The sequence below is a fragment of the Xenopus tropicalis genome, chromosome 1 (genome assembly GCF_000004195.4).
Source record: "Xenopus tropicalis strain Nigerian chromosome 1, UCB_Xtro_10.0, whole genome shotgun sequence".
Taxonomy (NCBI): domain Eukaryota; kingdom Metazoa; phylum Chordata; class Amphibia; order Anura; family Pipidae; genus Xenopus; species Xenopus tropicalis.
Window position 1 is genome coordinate 77,149,180 of NC_030677.2, and position 18,713 is coordinate 77,167,892.

The window sequence follows — 18,713 nt, forward strand, 5'->3', positions numbered from 1 at the left end:
TGCCTGTTTGCTTTATTTATTTATTGGGAATTGTTTTCTGCAATTTTCCACATTGGAAATTAAATTTCCTAGCAACACAAGACAGTGATTTCATTGACTAACAAAATAGAATTCCATCTCAAGAATAAATATTACTAAAAAGGTTGATACCCAAATTATTCTGAGATGAATTGTTTTTTTGGCACAATAACAATTTTCCTATTAATTTGCACACTGAGTGGAGTTAATGAAGACCCATATTTTCTATATATAGCAAAGAAAATTCTTGAAAAAATATAAAGAAGATACTGTACTACTGCATTTGCAGCTAAATCTGCCAGCAGAGGGGAGGAACATTGATGTATTAGCAAAGACTCTCCTGCATATTTACCAACTGGGGAGAGGGAGCAGGCAGATGGAGGTATACTAAGGCATTGCTGGATATACATCCAGAATTAAATCTGTAGTACTCTATTAGGACTGTTCAGTGAAGTGAGCACAATGGAGGAACTTGGGGAGATCAACCCACTGTGTGAAGTTTAAGGATTAGTTGGTAGTGATGAGCGAATCTGTCTGGTTTTGCTTCAGCCAAACTGCCAAAAATTCACGAAACACGGGTACTGTGTGACTTTTTTTTTTACATGCTCAACTTTTATGATGCAACAACAAATTTTTTGCAGAGAAATTTTGCAGAGGTTTTGCAAAACAATTCCCCAATGGCAAAATGCAGAGTTTTTCTTGCGAAGCCATGCAACCTGCATACTTAGTGACCAGGAGTGGTTTAAAGGCAAGGACTTTGCCACCAAGCAGTCAACTTCCAATCTTTTGGAATTATATATGGCATTTGATCAAGCACCTTAATTATATATTAAGTAGCATGCTCATACTTTATTCATACATATAGATAAAAATTCTGCTAATATTCTGCGAGAAATAAAGCATAGAGTATTTCCGTTTGTTGGGTGGGAATACTAAAACTACTCTCTGGATTACTTCCCCTTTTTAATTGAAATATGGAAATAAGGTTCAACACAGACACCTTGGAGAACCCATAAGAATGGCCTTTGACACTATTCTGCATAAGACAATCATAAAAAAAAACAAAAATAAAAAAAAACAACTCTTTTCTGAATTATCAAGGGAAGAGGCATTCTGCTCAATACTTTTACTCAGCTTTCAACTTTTATTGTCCTTGAAAGTACAAAGGTGCTGATTGCAGTGATTGTCAGTTATGTCAAGGTAGATCTCTATTCATCCTCAAAGTCTAATTATTCTTTGGATGCATTAGCTTCACTTACACCTTGATTCCATTGTTCTATTTATTGCTTTAAGCCTTTCAGTTTTATGTACTTCCTCATCTGTGAACAATTATTAAAATAGGTAATAAAAGGAACACATTGAAAGCAACAGATTTGTGCTTTTGGAATAAAGTTTAGTGTTGCGCTAAAAAGGGTATCTTTTGTACGTGCTCCATACATGCTACAGATGTGGTATACCCATAATATACATTTATAAAACTGGAACTCGCCAATAAAAACTAATTTGCAGCAAAGTCCTGCAGTGCTGGTGTCCTCTGTTATTCTATATGATGTCTACATTTAGAAAATAAATTGACAACAATACCAACACAGTTATTGAAATTTGACAAAAGAAATAAAGATGGTATGTTTCTGGCATGCTCAACCATCAAAGAGTAATATATTTTGTATGGAAACTCTTTTATGCACACATTTGTAAGTTTAGTTCCTACAGGGACAGTTTTATTATTATAAGTATTATTCTTCCAGTCCAGTCCAAGTTAATATAAAGTTACATATCAACAGTAAAAGTAAAATGAATGCTAATTATTAATATGGTTTATATTCTCTGCATTTTTCCTTTACAGTGCAGTACAATGGCATAAATGAAATCATTTTACATATATGTGAAGAAGTTGCCTAGTTATATGCCTCAGCTGAGGCATTCTCCGTGGTACAATATACATTAAAAAATCATTTTCTGTTTTATTACAAAGTCCCCAGATAAAGTCTATAAAGAATGAATCTCCTGAAGAAAGCTACATGGACCTAATTAAAAAAACTTTTACCTTGCACCAGGGACAACATGTTTCATGCATTTTTATTTTTAAAATACTTCCAGCTGCAACTATTTAGATGGGACTTTGCAGATGTATATTAATTAAAAAATAGAGTCAATCTTGCTTGTTACCAGAGTTGGCTACCAAATTTATTATAGATTGGTTGCTTCTGAAAGCCAGACCTTTTTTAAAAATAGATAGTGTATTGTATTTACAGCTATAGTAAAAAGTAAAGTAAAAAAGTAAGAAGGGTCACTGACAGTTTTTATGCAACAATCTTTGTATTTTACAATTAAAAAATGTGTTTAATATTTAATTGTTGGTTTAAATAATATATACACAAATCCCTATGGCTGTATTTTGTTAATATTAGCCATTATTTAAACTTTAAAACTCCATTTTAACTTATTGTTAAATGAAGATCAAATGTAATTAAAGACAAAGCACTCAGCAGTTTGCTTTGAAATACTAAGGGGCCAATTCATTAAAACACGAGTTTGAATTCCAAATGGGAAAAATTTGGATTGGATACGATAATTTCTGAAGATCGCAAATATCATGAAAATGCTTACGAAAAAATCGTACTAGTCACGATAATATAGTATTGGTGATCCGAAAGTAACAAAATGTTTGTACCGAACGATTGTGTAAACAGCGGCAGAACCTTTTCGAATTTTTTGCGCAAGTGTACGAAAAAGTCATGCAAGCTCGAAAAAAGTTGGTGAAAATACGCTTGGAGCGTTCGAATGAACGCTCCGAGCGTTCGTGTCTTAATAAATCTCCCCCTAACAGTTAGAAAATTAAAGCAAAGAATTTATTGGTGGCAGTAACAGAGAAAAAAATGTGTTTTTACTTTTATAGTTACTGGAAAATGTATAACGTTTACCCTAATCAGACAGATAACCCTTTGGTTTTTGATTTGCTAAGTGTTGGGGTTAGCTTTAGTAAATGTTGCACTGACCACTGCACAAATATATGCAAAGTGCATATGTTCCCAAAACAAAATATAATACCTCTTTAAATTAAGTAACCAACAACACACATACAGCATACGTACAATTGGGTCGAGGATATACACAGCCTGAGGATCTACCACAGCCTTATTCATATCTTACCATAATACAGTACCATAAAACAGTACAATTCTCCGCCCTTCCATGGTGTATTTTGTTATACACTACAGCACTCCCTATAAGTACAGGGCTCCTGACTGTGTTATGGGTCCTGCAGGTTTGGCCTTGTGCTTAGGAATAGTACAATGATTTGTGACTTTCTTCTTTACCATATTAAGAACAAGGAAAGGTAAAAACTAAGAAGCTTTATCAGAAAGGTCTATGTAAATACAGCCATAAGCACTCACAGAAACGCTGCACTCTAAAGAAACACAGGATGTCTTGTCTCCTTTTTTGTAAACATGTTGTTCGGGGGTCTGACTTCCTCTCTCACACAAATCCTTAATTCCCGTGGCCAGAGCCTGCACAGTTCTCTCCTCTCTCCCCTCTCCTGCTCCCCCCTCCCATATGCATACATCTTAATATTCATGGGACAGTCCCAATTTATTTTGGATGCTCAATTGAATATCTTGGTCAAAAGCTCCCTTTAAATTGTAAGCCTTTATGAGCAGGCCCTTCAGCTCTATTTTTATTCTGTTTTTCTTTATTGTAAATTATTGTAAAACACTGCACAACTTGCTGGTACTATATTACAAATGATGATGATAATGAAATTATAATATCCCAAGCTATAATATCCTGCTGTTAATGATCTGTTCCTAAGAGCAATGCAAAACAATGAAAAGGCCAAAAGCACATGCAGCCAAAAGAGGATTATTGTCATTAAGCTGGGCCTGTAGGTAGGTCAGTTGTTACCTTCAAAGTGCTGCCTGGTCTGGCAGCAGGCTTAAGATGGCCATACATGTTAAGATCTTCTCGTTTGGTGAGGTTGATGGGTATAGGAACCATTGGACATAGGGCAGCATCGAAAAGTTTATGCAGTCCCTGATCTGACAATAAAATCAAACCTGCCCGATTGAAACCAATCTGATTTTTTCCAGAAATCAATCAGGGAATACATGGGCAGATAAGCTGTGGAACTGGTGTAAAGGACTTGAATCGCCATCTTAAATCTGCCCATTTATGGCAACCATTAGTTCAGCTCACCAGACAACTTTACTAATGTTAGAGATGCACTGAATTCAGATACCAGAACAGAAAGTACACAGGTAACAATGGGGCTTAAATTTTTACTAACACACTACACTTATTTTGTGTTCCTCTTTTCCATTTGCAAATGGAAGGATGAATGCTCAAGTATAAGGTTTAATTGAAAAATCCTATGGTTCTGACATGGGATTTGGCCATTGATAAAACATAATAATGTACAGAATTGGTTGTGGATTGGTTAAGTGCTCAGCCTGTCAGACCAGATGCATCAATTCTCCAAAAAGCTATCCGCAAGCCACAACAGCACAGAATACACAAATGAGAGAGCACCTCTCACAGGGTTCCTGGTTTAAAAGGCTTTAATTCTGTTGTGTGTAAAGTCAGAAATAAAGCCTTTTTTAAGCAGGAAACCTGTGAGAGGTGCTCTCTTCATTCATGTATTCTATAACATTGTACAGGTATTGAGTGTTTTTTTTATTGATATGAAACCTACCTTTTGGATACTATACTTGTATTTCCCCACAGTATAAATAAGAACAGCCATGAAAATCTGGAGCATATGATTAGGTGAGAAGGAAAGATCTAAGGCAGGAGAAAGCTGGGAAGGGGGCAGCGAAAGAGAGGGATGTGATGCCAGAGGAAGAAGCATTTCACTTCCCTATCTTCTGAGCAGGTAGATATTTTGCAAAAATGGCAGGAGTTTTCTTCTTTATGTTCTCATATTATCTATTAATAATGTAATGTTTTCCTGTATGAACTGTTATATAGTGATTTCTGTAGTGATTTCTGAGTCAGCATTGTATTAAATCAAGTTAATTCCAAATGCTTCATCCAGGGCTGCTGAACTTCTCACATGGGGGGGCATGCAACTCCTGCTGGTAGCAGAGTTTGGGGCCATCCTCTCTGTAGGTAGAGGCAGTTTAATATTCAGTAGTGGATATAATGACCTAGTGAAAACTCAAGTCTTCAGGGAGGAAAAGCAGAGTATAGTAGTGATCTTTTATCAAAGTCTGGCTTTAGAATATTGCCTTGGGATAGGCTGGCAAGGTCCTATTTATTTGATAAATGTGAATAAATGCTGTGGTCATTTTACCCCATTTCTGTCTCCTGGTGTTTCATTAAAGTATGTAATGATTGGGGTTTTGTGGGATGGGTGTTTTGTGGGGGTCAACTAAGGAGTCCCCTTGTCATGTATGTTAGCAGGTGTAGACAGCTACAGTGCACTTCTTGGGAAAAAGCCTCCCGTAATAAATTTTTTGTGGGAACAAACCACCTTAAGAAATATATATGTTCCAGTTGAATGAATAAACAGTTTGGGAGCTATTCCTACTTTATAAATCTGCAAACATATGTCATTTTATGGGCTAAACAGGACAATGTCTTAGATATCCTTCAGATATTTATAGACCATACAATCAATCCTTGTAAGAAAACAAATCAATCTTCTTACACCCCTGGAGGAGAAAAAAGAACCAAAAGAGACAGATTACTTGTTAAAGTCAAGAATTGTTGCCCAAAGGTATAGTAGCTTGCTATCAAAAACCATAATACATATAGTAAATAGTTCAAAATAAAATTAACCTTGGAATGCCAAATGCCCTTGGCAAATTTGGGGTTATTAATGCTATAACTAAGCAACTATTGATTTTATGGGTCCACCATTTTTTTTCCTGGTGCCTCGCTGGTCCAGTCTGACCCTGCTAAACATGGAAACTTAGCATTTATTAAAATAGGGTTCCTCCAGTATAAGACTAACATTATACAGTTCTGACTACATAGTATTTTTGCTGTAGCATACAGTGTGTCTGTCTATAGACAACTATCAACATGCAAAAAGCTATTAATGAATAATAATAGATTCAAATCAGCACATGTCAATCATCAATGTAAATATTCAAAGTGGGGATCCACATTGAATATTTACATTGATGATTGACATGTGTTAATCTGGTACCATATCTATTTGGTACAGTAACATTGCTTTAATAGAGTTCAAATAAATGAATTTGCCTTAAAATGTAACAACCATCACAAGGAATAGTGTATGTGGAAAGTCATTTTATAGGATGTACATAAACTATAGCGCTGAAACCCCAGAAAAGCTGACCAACAAGCTGACGTCCATGCAGATCTATCGTTGAACATGTTAATTAAATACATGTCTTAATAACATCATAATGAAACTAGAAAGGGAAGTTTGAGAACAAGCTTCATGTAAATAGGTGAAATGTGATTGGCTGTTGGTTGCCCTGCCCACTTTTTTTCTAATTTTGAATGGCAAATACCCAGTGATTAACTCTGGAAAGTTTAACAACCCTAGAATTAATATTTAAATAATGGCATCAGTTTAACCTGACATAAATAGTGTGAGAAAGGCATCATTTTAAATTTAAACCAAAAAAAATCAATAGGTGAAGTCTGATTGGCTGTTGGTGGCTTCACCCACTTTTTAAAACCTAAAATTGCAGTCCCCTAGTGACCCTGGTGTCATTAGGGTACTGTGAGAATGGCAGCAGGTTGAATTTCCCCATTGAAAATCAATAGCTAAAATCTGATTGGCTGTTGGTGGCTCCACCCACTTTTGTAACTGCAGTTACCTGGTGACTAGCTCTGCAAAGTTTGGGGACCTTAGTAATAATATTTAAAGAATGGCAGCTATTTAAATTTAACATATGAAGTCTATAGGTGAAATCTGATTGGCTGTTGTAGGCCCCACCCACTTTTCTAAACTTGGAACATAGTCACTCAGTGACAAACTGTGCAAAGTTTGGGGACCCTGACATTAAACATGTGAGAATGGCAGCAGCTAAAATTTCCCCACCGAAAACAATGAAAGAAATGTGATTGGATTTTGGTGGCCAGACCACTTTTTCTAACCTTGAGTATGAAGTCACCCAGTGACTGACTGTGCAAAGTTTGGGAACCCTGGCATCAAACCAAAACAATTCTAGAGGTGAAATCTGATTGGCTGTTGGCTCTGATTGGCTCTGCCCACTTTTTCAAAACTAGAACTGCAGTTTTTCAAAAATCTGATTGGCTGTTGGTGGCCCCACCCACTTTTTCTAACTTTGAACTGCAGTTACCTGGTGCCTAACCCTGCAAACTTTGGGGACCCTGGTATTATTACTGTGAGAATGGCAGCAGGTTGAGTTTCTTCCAAATCAATAGGTAAAATCTGATTGGCTGTTCACAGCTCCGCCCACTTTTGGGCATCCATCAATCATCATATTTTCATTCAGGCTGACCCCATGACTATGTGATTCAAGTTTGGGGAGTGTAGCCTCAAAGCAGTAAGATTGGCAGCAGTTTCAATTTCCCCATAAAAGTCAAAGGGTAAAATTTGATTGGCTGTTGTGGACCCCTTCCACTTTGCATTTAAAAAAAAAAAAACTTGAATGCCTAGTCTTGCAGTGACTGTGCAAAGTTTGGGAACTCTGGCATCAAACCAATAAAAATCAATAGGTGAAATTTGATTGGCTGTTGGTGGCTCTGCCCACTTTTCAAAACTAAAACTGCAGTCCCCTAGTGACCAAGCGTAAAATGTTTGAGGACCCCGGTGTTATTACTGTGAGAATGGCAGCAGGTTGAATTTCCGCCAAATCAAAAGGTAAAATCTTTGATTGGCTGTAGTTTGGCAGCAGTTTGAAAATCTTCCCTTTCAAAGTTAATGGGAAAATTGGGGTATTAGGAGCGGCGCAACAAAAAGACGGGGGGCTGGATCGTTTAGAAAAGCACAAGCAACCTCCTCTGCTATAGGGTGAAGAAGTGTGGAGAGTTTGGGTGTTGTACCCCTAAAACTGTAGGAGGAGTAACTATTAGAAAATGGGGGCGCTAAGAAGACGAAGAAGAAGAAAAAGCGGATAAAAAGCTGAAGTTGGGGGGGGTTGGACCGTACCATTTTATTTGAGGGGGGGTCGGACCATACCATTTTATTTGGGGGGGTGGTCAGACCGTATCATTTTATTTGAGGGGGGGTTGGACCGTACCATTTCTTGGATGGGGGGTCGGACCGTACCATTTTTTGGAGGGGGGGGGGTCGGACCGTACCATTTCATTTGAGGGGGTGGGGGTCGGACTGTACCATTTTATTTGGGGGGGTAAGACCGTACCAATTTTATTTGAAGGGGCGGGTCGGACCGTACTATTTTTTTTGGACGGGGGGGGGGGTTGGACCGTACCATTTTTTGGAGGGGGGGTCGGACCATACCATTTTTAGAGGGAGGGTTGGAACGTACCATGTTTTTGGAGGTGGGGGGTAGGACCGTACCAATTTTTTTGAGGTGCGGGTTGGACCGTACCATTTTTTTTGTAGGGGGGGTTGAACCGTACCATTTTATTTGGGGGGTAAGACCGTACCAATTTTATTTGAAGGGGCGGGTCGGACCGTTCTATTTTTTTTGGAGGGGGGGGGTTTGGACCGTACCTTTTTTACGGGGGGGGGGGCGGACCGTACCATTTTTTTGGAGGGGGGGGGTCAGACCGTACCATTTTTAGAGGGGGGGTTGGAACGTACCATGTTTTTGGAGGTGGGGGGGTCGGACCGTACCAATTTTTTTGAGGGGCGGGTTGGACCGTACCATTTTTTTTGGAGGGGGGGTTGAACCGTACCATTTTTTGGAAGGGGGAGGGGTCGGACCGTACTGTTTTACTTGAGGGGGGGTCGGACCGTACCATTTTTTGGAGGGGGGGACCGTACCATTTTTTGGGGGGGGCGGGTCGGAACGTACAATTTTTTTGGAGGAGGGAGTCAGAAACGTACCATATTTTTTGGAGGGGGTTGGACCGTAACATTTTTTTGGAGGGGGGTCAGACCGTACACTTTTGTTGGAGGGGGAGGTTGTTATTCAAGTTTTGGGGATGCAGCTTCAAAGCTGTAAGTGTGGCAGCAGTTTGAAAAAATCTTCCCTGTCAAAGTCAATGGGAATATTGGGGTGTTCAGAGCGGTGCCAAAAAAAAGACAGAGGGCGGGGTCGCTTAGAAAAGCACAAGCAACCTGCTCTGCTATAGGAGGAAGAAGTGTAGCGTTTAGAAAATGGGGGGGTCAGTACCATTTTTTTGGAGGGGAGGGGTCAGATCATACCATTTCATTTGGGGGGGGTTGGACCGTACTATTTTATTTGAGGGGAGGAGGTCGGACTGTACAATTTTATTTGAGGGGGGGTCAGACCGTACCATTTTTTTGTAGGGTGGGGGGGTTGCACGGTCGGACTGGGGGGGAGGTTGGACCAAACCATTTTGCTATATAGTAAAAACCACTGTGCAAAGTTTGGGGTCCCTGGTTTTAATAGTGTGTGAATGGCAGCAATTTAGATTTCCCCACTGAAAGTCACAGAGTGACATTTGATTGGCGGTTGGTGTCTCCACCCCGGTGTTATTACTGTGAGAATGGCAGCAGGTTGAAGCCAAGTCAATAGGCTTCAAGCCAAGTCAATAGGAAAAATCTGATTGGCTGTCCACTTTTTCTAACCTTGAGTACGAAGTTACCCAGTGACTGACTGTGTAAAGTTTGCAAACCCTGGCATCAAACCAATAAAATTCAATAGGTGAAATCTGATTGGCTATTGGTGGCTTCGCCTAGTTTTTAAAATCTAAAACTGCAGATGACCAACTGTGAGAAGTGTGGGGATACTGGTGTTAATTCTGTGAGAATGGCAGCAGGTTGAATTTCCCCATTAAAAGTCAATAGGTATAATCTGATTGGCTGTTGGTGGCTCCACCCACTTTTTCTTACATTGAGCAACAGTTACCTGGTGCTTAACTCTGCAAAGTTTGGGGACCCTGGTGTTATTACTGTGAAAATGGCAGCAGGTTGGATTTCCACCAAGTCAATAGGTAAAATCTGATTTTTGGGCCCACCCACTTTTGGGCATCCATCAATCATTATATTTTCACTCAGGCTGACCCCATGACTATGTGATTCAAGTTTGGGGAGTGCAGCCTCAAAGCTGTAAGATTGGCAGCAGTTTCAATTTCCACAAAAAAGTCAATGGGTGAAATTTGATTGGCTGTTGTCGGCCCCTCCCACTTTGCGTTTTTAAAAAGAAAACTTGAATGCGTAGTCACCTAGTGACTGACTGTGCAAAGTTTGGGAACTCTGGCATCAAACCAATAAAAATCAATCAGTGAATTTTGATTGGCTGTTGGTGGCTCCACCCACTTTTCAAAACTAAAATTGCAGCAGAATGGCAGCAGGTTGAATTTGAAAAAGTCAATGGGAAAATTGGGGTGTTCGGAGCGGCGCCACAAAAAGACGGGGGGCCGGATCGCTTAGAAAAGCACAAGCAACCTGCTCTGCTATAGGGTGAAGATGTGTGGGGAGTTTGGGAGTTGTACCCCTAAAACTGTAGGAGGAGTAGCGTTTAGAAAATGGAGAGTGCTAAGAATAAGAAGAAGAAGAAGTGGAAGAATAAACCAAAGTCGAAGAACAGTTGGGGTTTTAAACCCAACATAAAAAGTTGTTATTATAGTTTACCACTTTAGCGCAATACTTCAATATCCCAAGTGAAATCAGTTACTAAACATGCAGTATAACATAACACCTATGGCAAAGTTTTCTGGATAATATATCTCCATTTAGCAAACAGATGCTTAATATTTTGAGTGATGTGGCTACATGCAGGGCCGGATTTGAGAATAGGGTGCCCCGAGGCCACCCCCTTTTGCCTTAATATTGTTTTAATAGAGTGCATGTGCATGTGTGCAACTTAACTCGCATACAGAGCAGTGGTCAGAGGACGAGCTAAATTTTCTGTGCATCCATTCCCCATTGCTCCGTATGGGTGCAAAATTTCAGTACAGCATGCTGCCCCTAAATTTGTGCCGCCCAATGCCAATGTAGTGGCCACTAGTTTACTGCTCCCAAACAAGACATTTTGTAGGGTATTTATGGTACAAAAAATGTTTTTCTCACTAGTTGAATTTTTTGTAGCATTTGTAAAAGCTTTTCCCAAAATGTTTTGTTTTGTTTTGTTACAACTTCTCACTAGAATTGAAAGTCAACAAGCTTCAACTCCCATCATACCCTACCAAAAACTATATTATGGACTGAACAATTCCTTTCAAACCATAACAATTTTAACATTCCATATTACAAGTAGAATCTCATTAGAGAAATTCAGAACAATTCATTGATCAGAAAAGTGTTGAACTGATATTTATCAATTTGACAGATTTTTTTTTAAGTATCATTGTCCATAATCTTTTATAATTTGATATGCCAGTGTAGTAATTATTTTGACTATCCTGGAAAAATTTCAAGGGACTGAATAATGACATTAAAAATTTTTATTGAATTGATGAAACTGATCAAATAAATTGGCCAGTTGGATTGGCTACTAAAAATTCCATAAAGGTTGCAAATCAAACTTTGATAAATTAACCCATACATATACTTTGTATAGCACTTTGTGCCATTGTATTTATAGAATAAGACATTTGCATTCATTTTATTTTTAAAAGTGAAAGCTTTAGAAGCTACATCAGTTAAATAACAATTATACCCCAAAGGAAAATAATGAAATTATGTTAAATAAAAATCTTACACAATTAGTATGATTTCATAACATAAAAACATGGTTGTTCTGCACATCGCCAAATTACAAAACAATTATTTTTTTTCTTTCTTTAATGAAGCATTTTGGTTTGAATAATTGTGTAATGTTTGATTATATTATGTTGTTAATAACATTCCTTAATTGTTCAGGTAATTATAATCAAATTATTTGGTGACTTTTTTGGTTTGTTAATTCAAATTGTCTTCTTATCCAATTAACTTTTGCTTCCCTACTTGATTTTCTATCTAGTTTTGCAAAAGTATTTCTGGATCTATTTGTTGAATTCCAGAAAAATGCATACAAGTAATAGTCATGTCATCATGTTCATTCGACCTTGTTTGCTCTGCTTTGTTTCGAAAGATTGGTGCGAAATTGTGGGGGGTTTGTACAGAATGTGCCATAAAGTATATGTTATAATCATCAGTAGCATAGAACGCATGACATGATAAATGTCTCCTATTTTTAATCAAAAACTGTAACTACATTAATGTGCATATGTATAAAGGTGTGTGATGTTGATGTACCCTTCAAACACCCCCACATTAACACCAAGATGGTCACATTTTTTCACACAAGAAAAAAAAAGAAACTTGCACATAAGCAATAATCACATTGATTTCTTTTCAATGTTTTAATAAACATAAATGGGCTTATTTATCAATTTTTGAGTTTGTGAATTTGCATAAACTAGCAATTGGAATAGTGATGAGCAATGTTAAAAAATGATTCTTTCAAAAAATTTGCAAAACGGTGAAAACATTGCACAGCAAAAATTTTTGCGTGCGTATTTTTTTTTACAATTTTTATCATGTGCCAACAATTGTTTGCTGTATACAGTTAATCAGTTAATCCTCGGTTGGATTGTTCTGCACCTCTGACTGTTACCTTACTTTAAGGTGTTAGACCAGATATGTGTCCCCATTTGGCACAAAGTGAACCTTGTAATTAGTTCCTGCCTTATGAGGCCCTTCACAAATCAGTTAGAGTGTGATTATCAAAGATCTCTAGAGCCAGTATACTAAACTTTGGTCACTTTCTCAAGCTCTAAAACTAGATTCTAGTAACTCCAAAATTGACAATTGCTATAACCACCCAATTCTATCACTGCAGAGCATCACCTATTCCTACATGTAGGTTAAAATAATTTACTCCTTGGATTTCCTCAGAATACAAGGCTTCTTTTTTATACAATGAAGATTTTCCTCTTTTAGTGCTCATGTGGTAGTTTTCCTATGCACTCAGCTATTTGCAGCATCCTTAATTCTGCTTACAGTGAAATGATTTGATTAACCAGGCATGTATAAATTGCTTGTCAATTTCTGCAAGGAGTTTGTGATTTAGCTAACCCTAAAGCCTTAAGCCAGTACCCCCTAGTAAATAAAGCTCTATGGATTATGTGGTTGGTAGAATATGACTATTCATATTCAATGAAGAGGGTGGACGTATAGCCTGATCCTGCAGTAGGCCTTAGTGCAGAGTGTACCCTAGGGCTCCATGAACAAGTATTAGCTAACATAAAGGTAAATATCTTAGTCCATCTTGGATAGCTCCAGAACAGAAATCTCCTGGGTGCATGGTAATTCCAGGGGTAACTGTGTTTGTGCTGATAATTATACTGAATATTGAGCCTGATGTGTCTTGTTTATTTGCCCTGTTATTGCTAATAATTTGCAAACTTAGAAGGATGATATCTGAGCATTAACTGTACCTAGGAAAGGGTCAAATACTTTTATTAAAATATATACAGGGATGACAAATTTGAGATAGCAAATGCTGATGAGCAGTTGTTGCATTTCATATCATATAGAGTTATTAGTCAAATTTTTGAAGAGCAGTCCTCTAAGTTAATCATTCTCTCTCAGTTGTTCAAGAGCAGCTGATTATTAAAAAATAAATGAAGCGGACCCTGTAATCTAAATGATGTGTAGATGCTGGAGGCAAAATCCTGAGATAATTAGCAGGTGTTTACACATGACAGGGATACTGACATTGAGCATTCTGCAGCCTGAATATCTAAAATACTACCATTTTCTATACAGTGAAAATGAATCTGTTAAACAGTTAATGAGACTTCAATAGGGTAATGTAAAAAGTCACTAAGTTTGTGAATAGTCGCTATTCTGATTTTTGCTAAGGTTCACTAGACTGGGGCAAATTTTGTCTTTTATTACATTACCCCTAAGACTCAACAAACTTTTTTAAGACTTTAGAGGATCAATGGTAAGCTTAAATTAAAACTTCATATGAGCCTCTGTGTCACTGCTACAATGCAGACAACCTTGTATATTCTGATATCTATGCTTAGGAAAAGCTTAATAACATTAAGTAAAAGTAAAATGCAAAAAATATCTACAAAGAATGTTCTTTTATACAGTACAATAGAATAAAGGAAAGATATACACACACACACACACATATATATATATATATATATATATATATATATATATATATATATATATATTCATTGTAAAAAGAGAAAAAATGTCCTGCCGTAAATTAGAAGTAATTAGAAGTTAATGAGAAGGCCTTATTAAAATCATGAGCAGCACGTGACCTTTATCAAACAGACTTTTATAAAGGTCATGGACCTCTGGATGAGTTCCAATAACCTTGTAAACTATCCTTTTTAATGTACAAGCGTTAATGTATGACTACACATTCACTGTCCTGTAGTCTTGTAGTCCTGTGTATGAGCACCTTAATGCATCATCAACACATCCTGTTTTTCAGATAGCTGCGAAACCCCTTCCCCTTTCACAAAAGATAGTTATAAATCTACCTAGTATAAATAAATCTAAAGCAACTGGACTTGTTAAGTAATCATTGAAGATGTTTCACTACTCATCCAAGCAGCTTCTTCAGTTCAACTGACTGGTATGGGCAGTCCTCAGCATATGCACTCTTCCATTAATCCAATCACAATGGTACTTTGTAACATTTCAGAGAGGTGACATCTGAAACTCACAGAGGTGTGAATGCTGTGGAGCTACTTTGAAAGGATTACCAAAGTATCATGTAACTCATCAAAACAGGTGTTACTTGTTAGAATTGCATGAATGGATGTGTGAAGAGTTCTGAAATTGCCACGGTACAGATGTTGGAACAGCATTGTATGTAGCAGACAGATGATGTTGAAGGCCCTCACCTCTGTTTAGGGATTGTTTCTCCACTTTAACATGAATGGCCTCTTTTACACCTCTTTCAAACCAGTGGTCTTCTTTGTCCAAAATTTGGACGTTGCTATTTTCAAAGGAGTGTCCCTTGTCTTTTAGGTGCAGAAATACAGCAGAGTCCTGGCCTGTAGAGTTCAACCTCCTATGCTAAGCCATTCACTTGGAGAGCAGTTGCTTTGCCTCCCCAATGTAAAGGTCTGTGCACTCCTCGCTACACTGGACTGCATATACAACATTGTTTTGTTTTTCCTTTGGTGTTGGATGCTTTGGAAGAGTATATATGCTGAGGACTTCCCATACCAGTCTGTTGAACTGAAGAAGCTGCGCCCATGAGTAGTGAAACGTCTTTAATGATTATTTAACAAGTCCAGTTGCTTTAGATTTATTTATACTAGATATACCATGACCTGGATGAATGGAAATCTTCATAGTCATAGTTATAAATCCTGTCCTTTTTGTCCCCAAACTCCATTTTACACTATTATCTTGAACTTCAAGAGAGTGGTTTGGAGTCCATGTCCCACTCACATTAATCTAATGGTTACTGATCAGAATTTGATAGATCAATCTTGTTGTCCCCATTACCATGGATAATTATGTACATGTATTATTTAAGCATAAATATTTACATAAATATAACCTTGGTCAACAATGTGACTGCTGAGGAGTGTGCAATAGAAAGCCTATAAATACATAAACTGGTTATATTTTTTCTAGTAAAAATCTGAAGAGTGACAAATAACTATGTCCATCAAACTTGATATTGTTTGGCTTTGCTATAAGACAAAGTATTTTCTAAATACCTCCTTGCAGCAGAATATTAAACTTTTAAAATATACTCAAACTTTATTGAAGAGATGTACACTGAAAAATGTGTCACCTAAACTAATCTTATGGACTTTCTGACAGGCACCGCTATTAGTAAGACTAATGCGTATTTAAAATTAGGCACTGGAGCTAGCATCATTTTTTCCTTTCATTGGAAAATAATGAAGATGAAATATGGAATAAAATGTACCTTTTTGACAGTTTCTAACATAGATCGACCTCCTTGCCATGGCTTTGAATTCTTCCTGATGCATGTTAGGCTTGCCATGCTGTGCCACTTTCGATCTTCAAGTTTCTTATGAAAAGCATTCGCTAGTAAGAGCACTGTATCGTATATGTACATGTTGGTGATCTGCAAAGGATTAAATAAGGATCATTAGACACAGTTTTGTTGAAAAGGATTGAGATGAAAAGAAGAAATCACATCATATCACACTTGTTTGGTAACAAATAAGGCTGATGCCACACGTGGCGTTTTTACGGTGCATATTTTCTAATTCTCTCGGCGGCTGAAAAACGCACGATATCATCATCCATAGAAATAACTTGAAAAGACTCAAAGGAAACCACACAATGCGTAAATACGCTAGAAAACGCCTTACCACAGATTTTTCAAGCGTTTGCCAAAATACGCCGTTATTGCACAGCAACCTATTCCTATGTATACACAAAGGCATCTGCCAGACCTAGCGGAAATACGCTGCAGTTTTTACTATTTCGCACTATTAGCACCATGGGAAACGGGATTTGCTACATCACCAGTACTAGGCTGAAAAACGCCATAGTCAGGGGCTGTGTGGCTTGTGCGGCGTTTTTAGGCTGAGAAAATACGCAGCGTAAAAACGCCATGTGTGGCATCAGCCTAAGAACACTGTTTGTAAATTCACTTTTTATTCCTTTTTAATAAGAGGGTCAGTTGTTTTGTCATTTTTGATACAAGACCGTCTCACACTGTACTGCTCTGATAAATTCATTTTATGCTTGTTAATAAAACATATGTTAAATGTATACCCATGCATAAATGAATTATGTGTACTACTGAACATTATAGTGTAGACAAATATAGGATACACGGCACTATATTTCAGGAACCCTTAAATGAGTTTTGTGAATGTACATTTTGCACTACTTTTATCTTGCCAAATGCTTACGGCAACTGGAAAGTTGTGCCATCACCATATCAGGTAGTTCTTTAGCAATATGGTGGGTGAACTTCATCTCTCTGGTTACTAACTGGTTACATTGTAAAGTTTGCAAATGTTACCAGATGGCTTTAGGTTAAGAATGTAGATGTGGTTGAGTCATGCAACTGCATGGGACCACCAACCAACTACATGGGTGCAGTGATGAGGTTTGGAAAGTCATGGAACTGTTAAACTTTAAAGAAGGTTCCAGTGGCATTAAGACAAGCTTGTTCTAACCATCACCCAGTAAAAAATCACTGCAGTTAATTTGCTGGAGTCTTTCTTCCTTCTATTGGATTTTACTGGGTGCAGCACCGAGCACTAGCAAGGAAATAAAACATGTTTTATTACATATAGCTCACCAAACATGTATCACTTGGAGAAGCTTGTGCTACCTATTTATAATGTTACTTAATGATAATGTTTACAATTGTACAGCAATGTATAATATTTGGATTTATTTTCTTAATTTAACAAGATGAAAACAAAGTGAGAGCATTTTCTTTTTGACCACAGAGTTGGGTAAATAACATAGTATTATACTATTACCAATATAGAAGCAAAAGCTAACACCAATGAATGAGAAAAGCAGCCTTATATATTACTTCCATTTCTGTTAACAGGCACAAAAGCCAAGCCCAGCACTAAGCACTAAGTAGCTTCAGTCATTCTCCCCATATTTCCCTATTACCACTGATAGTATTGCTGGATATTGTGTATAGGCTTTATCCTACTGTATATCTATAGTATTTGTAGCACAAATAATTTATTTTTATTGCAGGGAGACCTTCTTTCAATTTTTGATGTGCTGTTTACTCATGTGATTGTGGGTATAGTTGGGTACCTAAAGTTTAACACATCAAAGTATTTCCCTATTAAGAATTAAATGTGCAAATGGATTTTTACCTTGCTTAGTAAATATAGACCATTGCTCAAAGATTGATATTATTGCACCCAACAGGGCTCTCCAGCTACCATTTTATGATGAAAATACATCTCTGTTTATGACCTGTGATCCTGCTGGCTTTTCACACAGCACTGCTTACCTATATTGTTATAATATGTAATTTTACCAGACACCTGAACATTCTAGCAATCTCACAACCTTATCACTGTGTTCTCAAGAGAGGTCACTGTGTTCAACTTATTAAATGAAAAGGAAAAAGAAAACCTGAAGAGGTGTATGATTCTTATCAATTGAATTAGAACTGAATGTCCTCAGCGAGGTTATTGCGGCTGCTAAACTAAAAAGTGTAACACCACTTTCTTTCCCCAGTAAAAAAGGCATTGATTGCCATGATATCAATCACACCTTTTACCCTTTCTATGCAAATAACTGTATATGGGCACCTTTACACCTGCAATGACATTTATAGTAAATATATATATATATACAGTATATACTGTATAGCTTTTTTGCTGAACATGTCTATTCAATTTACAAATTTAACTGCTCTCAGTAGAATTGAACCGGCCGATTTATTTGGCTTTAAGAAGAAATGGGTTCATTAAACCTTTCATTGTTTAAACGATAGACAATTAATTATGAACTGTTCTGCTCTACATGTCTCTTTATTTGCAGTTCATCTGGGAATAATTGACCCTTTTATTTTGTTATGGAAGATTTGTCAGACACTGAGCACTCACACATTATGTGAGGATTGTGCTGACTACAGTCACAGGGTGACAAGTTCACTTTGCAATGATACAGTATAGAAATTATATGCTTCTCTCGTACTGCAAATAGCTTTATC

At 37.4% G+C, this 18,713-nt stretch overlaps 1 protein-coding gene across 3 annotated transcripts in view; it reads right to left on the reverse strand.

Moving 5' to 3' along the window:
- The window catches only part of grid2 (glutamate receptor, ionotropic, delta 2), a 546,810-nt gene that overhangs the window by 183,418 nt on the left and 344,679 nt on the right, over positions 1-18,713 (reverse strand). For all 3 annotated transcript variants that reach the window (XM_031903170.1, XM_031903172.1, XM_031903175.1), the window contains exon 7: positions 15,966-16,127. In XM_031903170.1, coding sequence (XP_031759030.1) covers positions 15,966-16,127 — 162 coding nt within the window. The remainder of the gene's footprint in view (positions 1-15,965; positions 16,128-18,713) is intronic.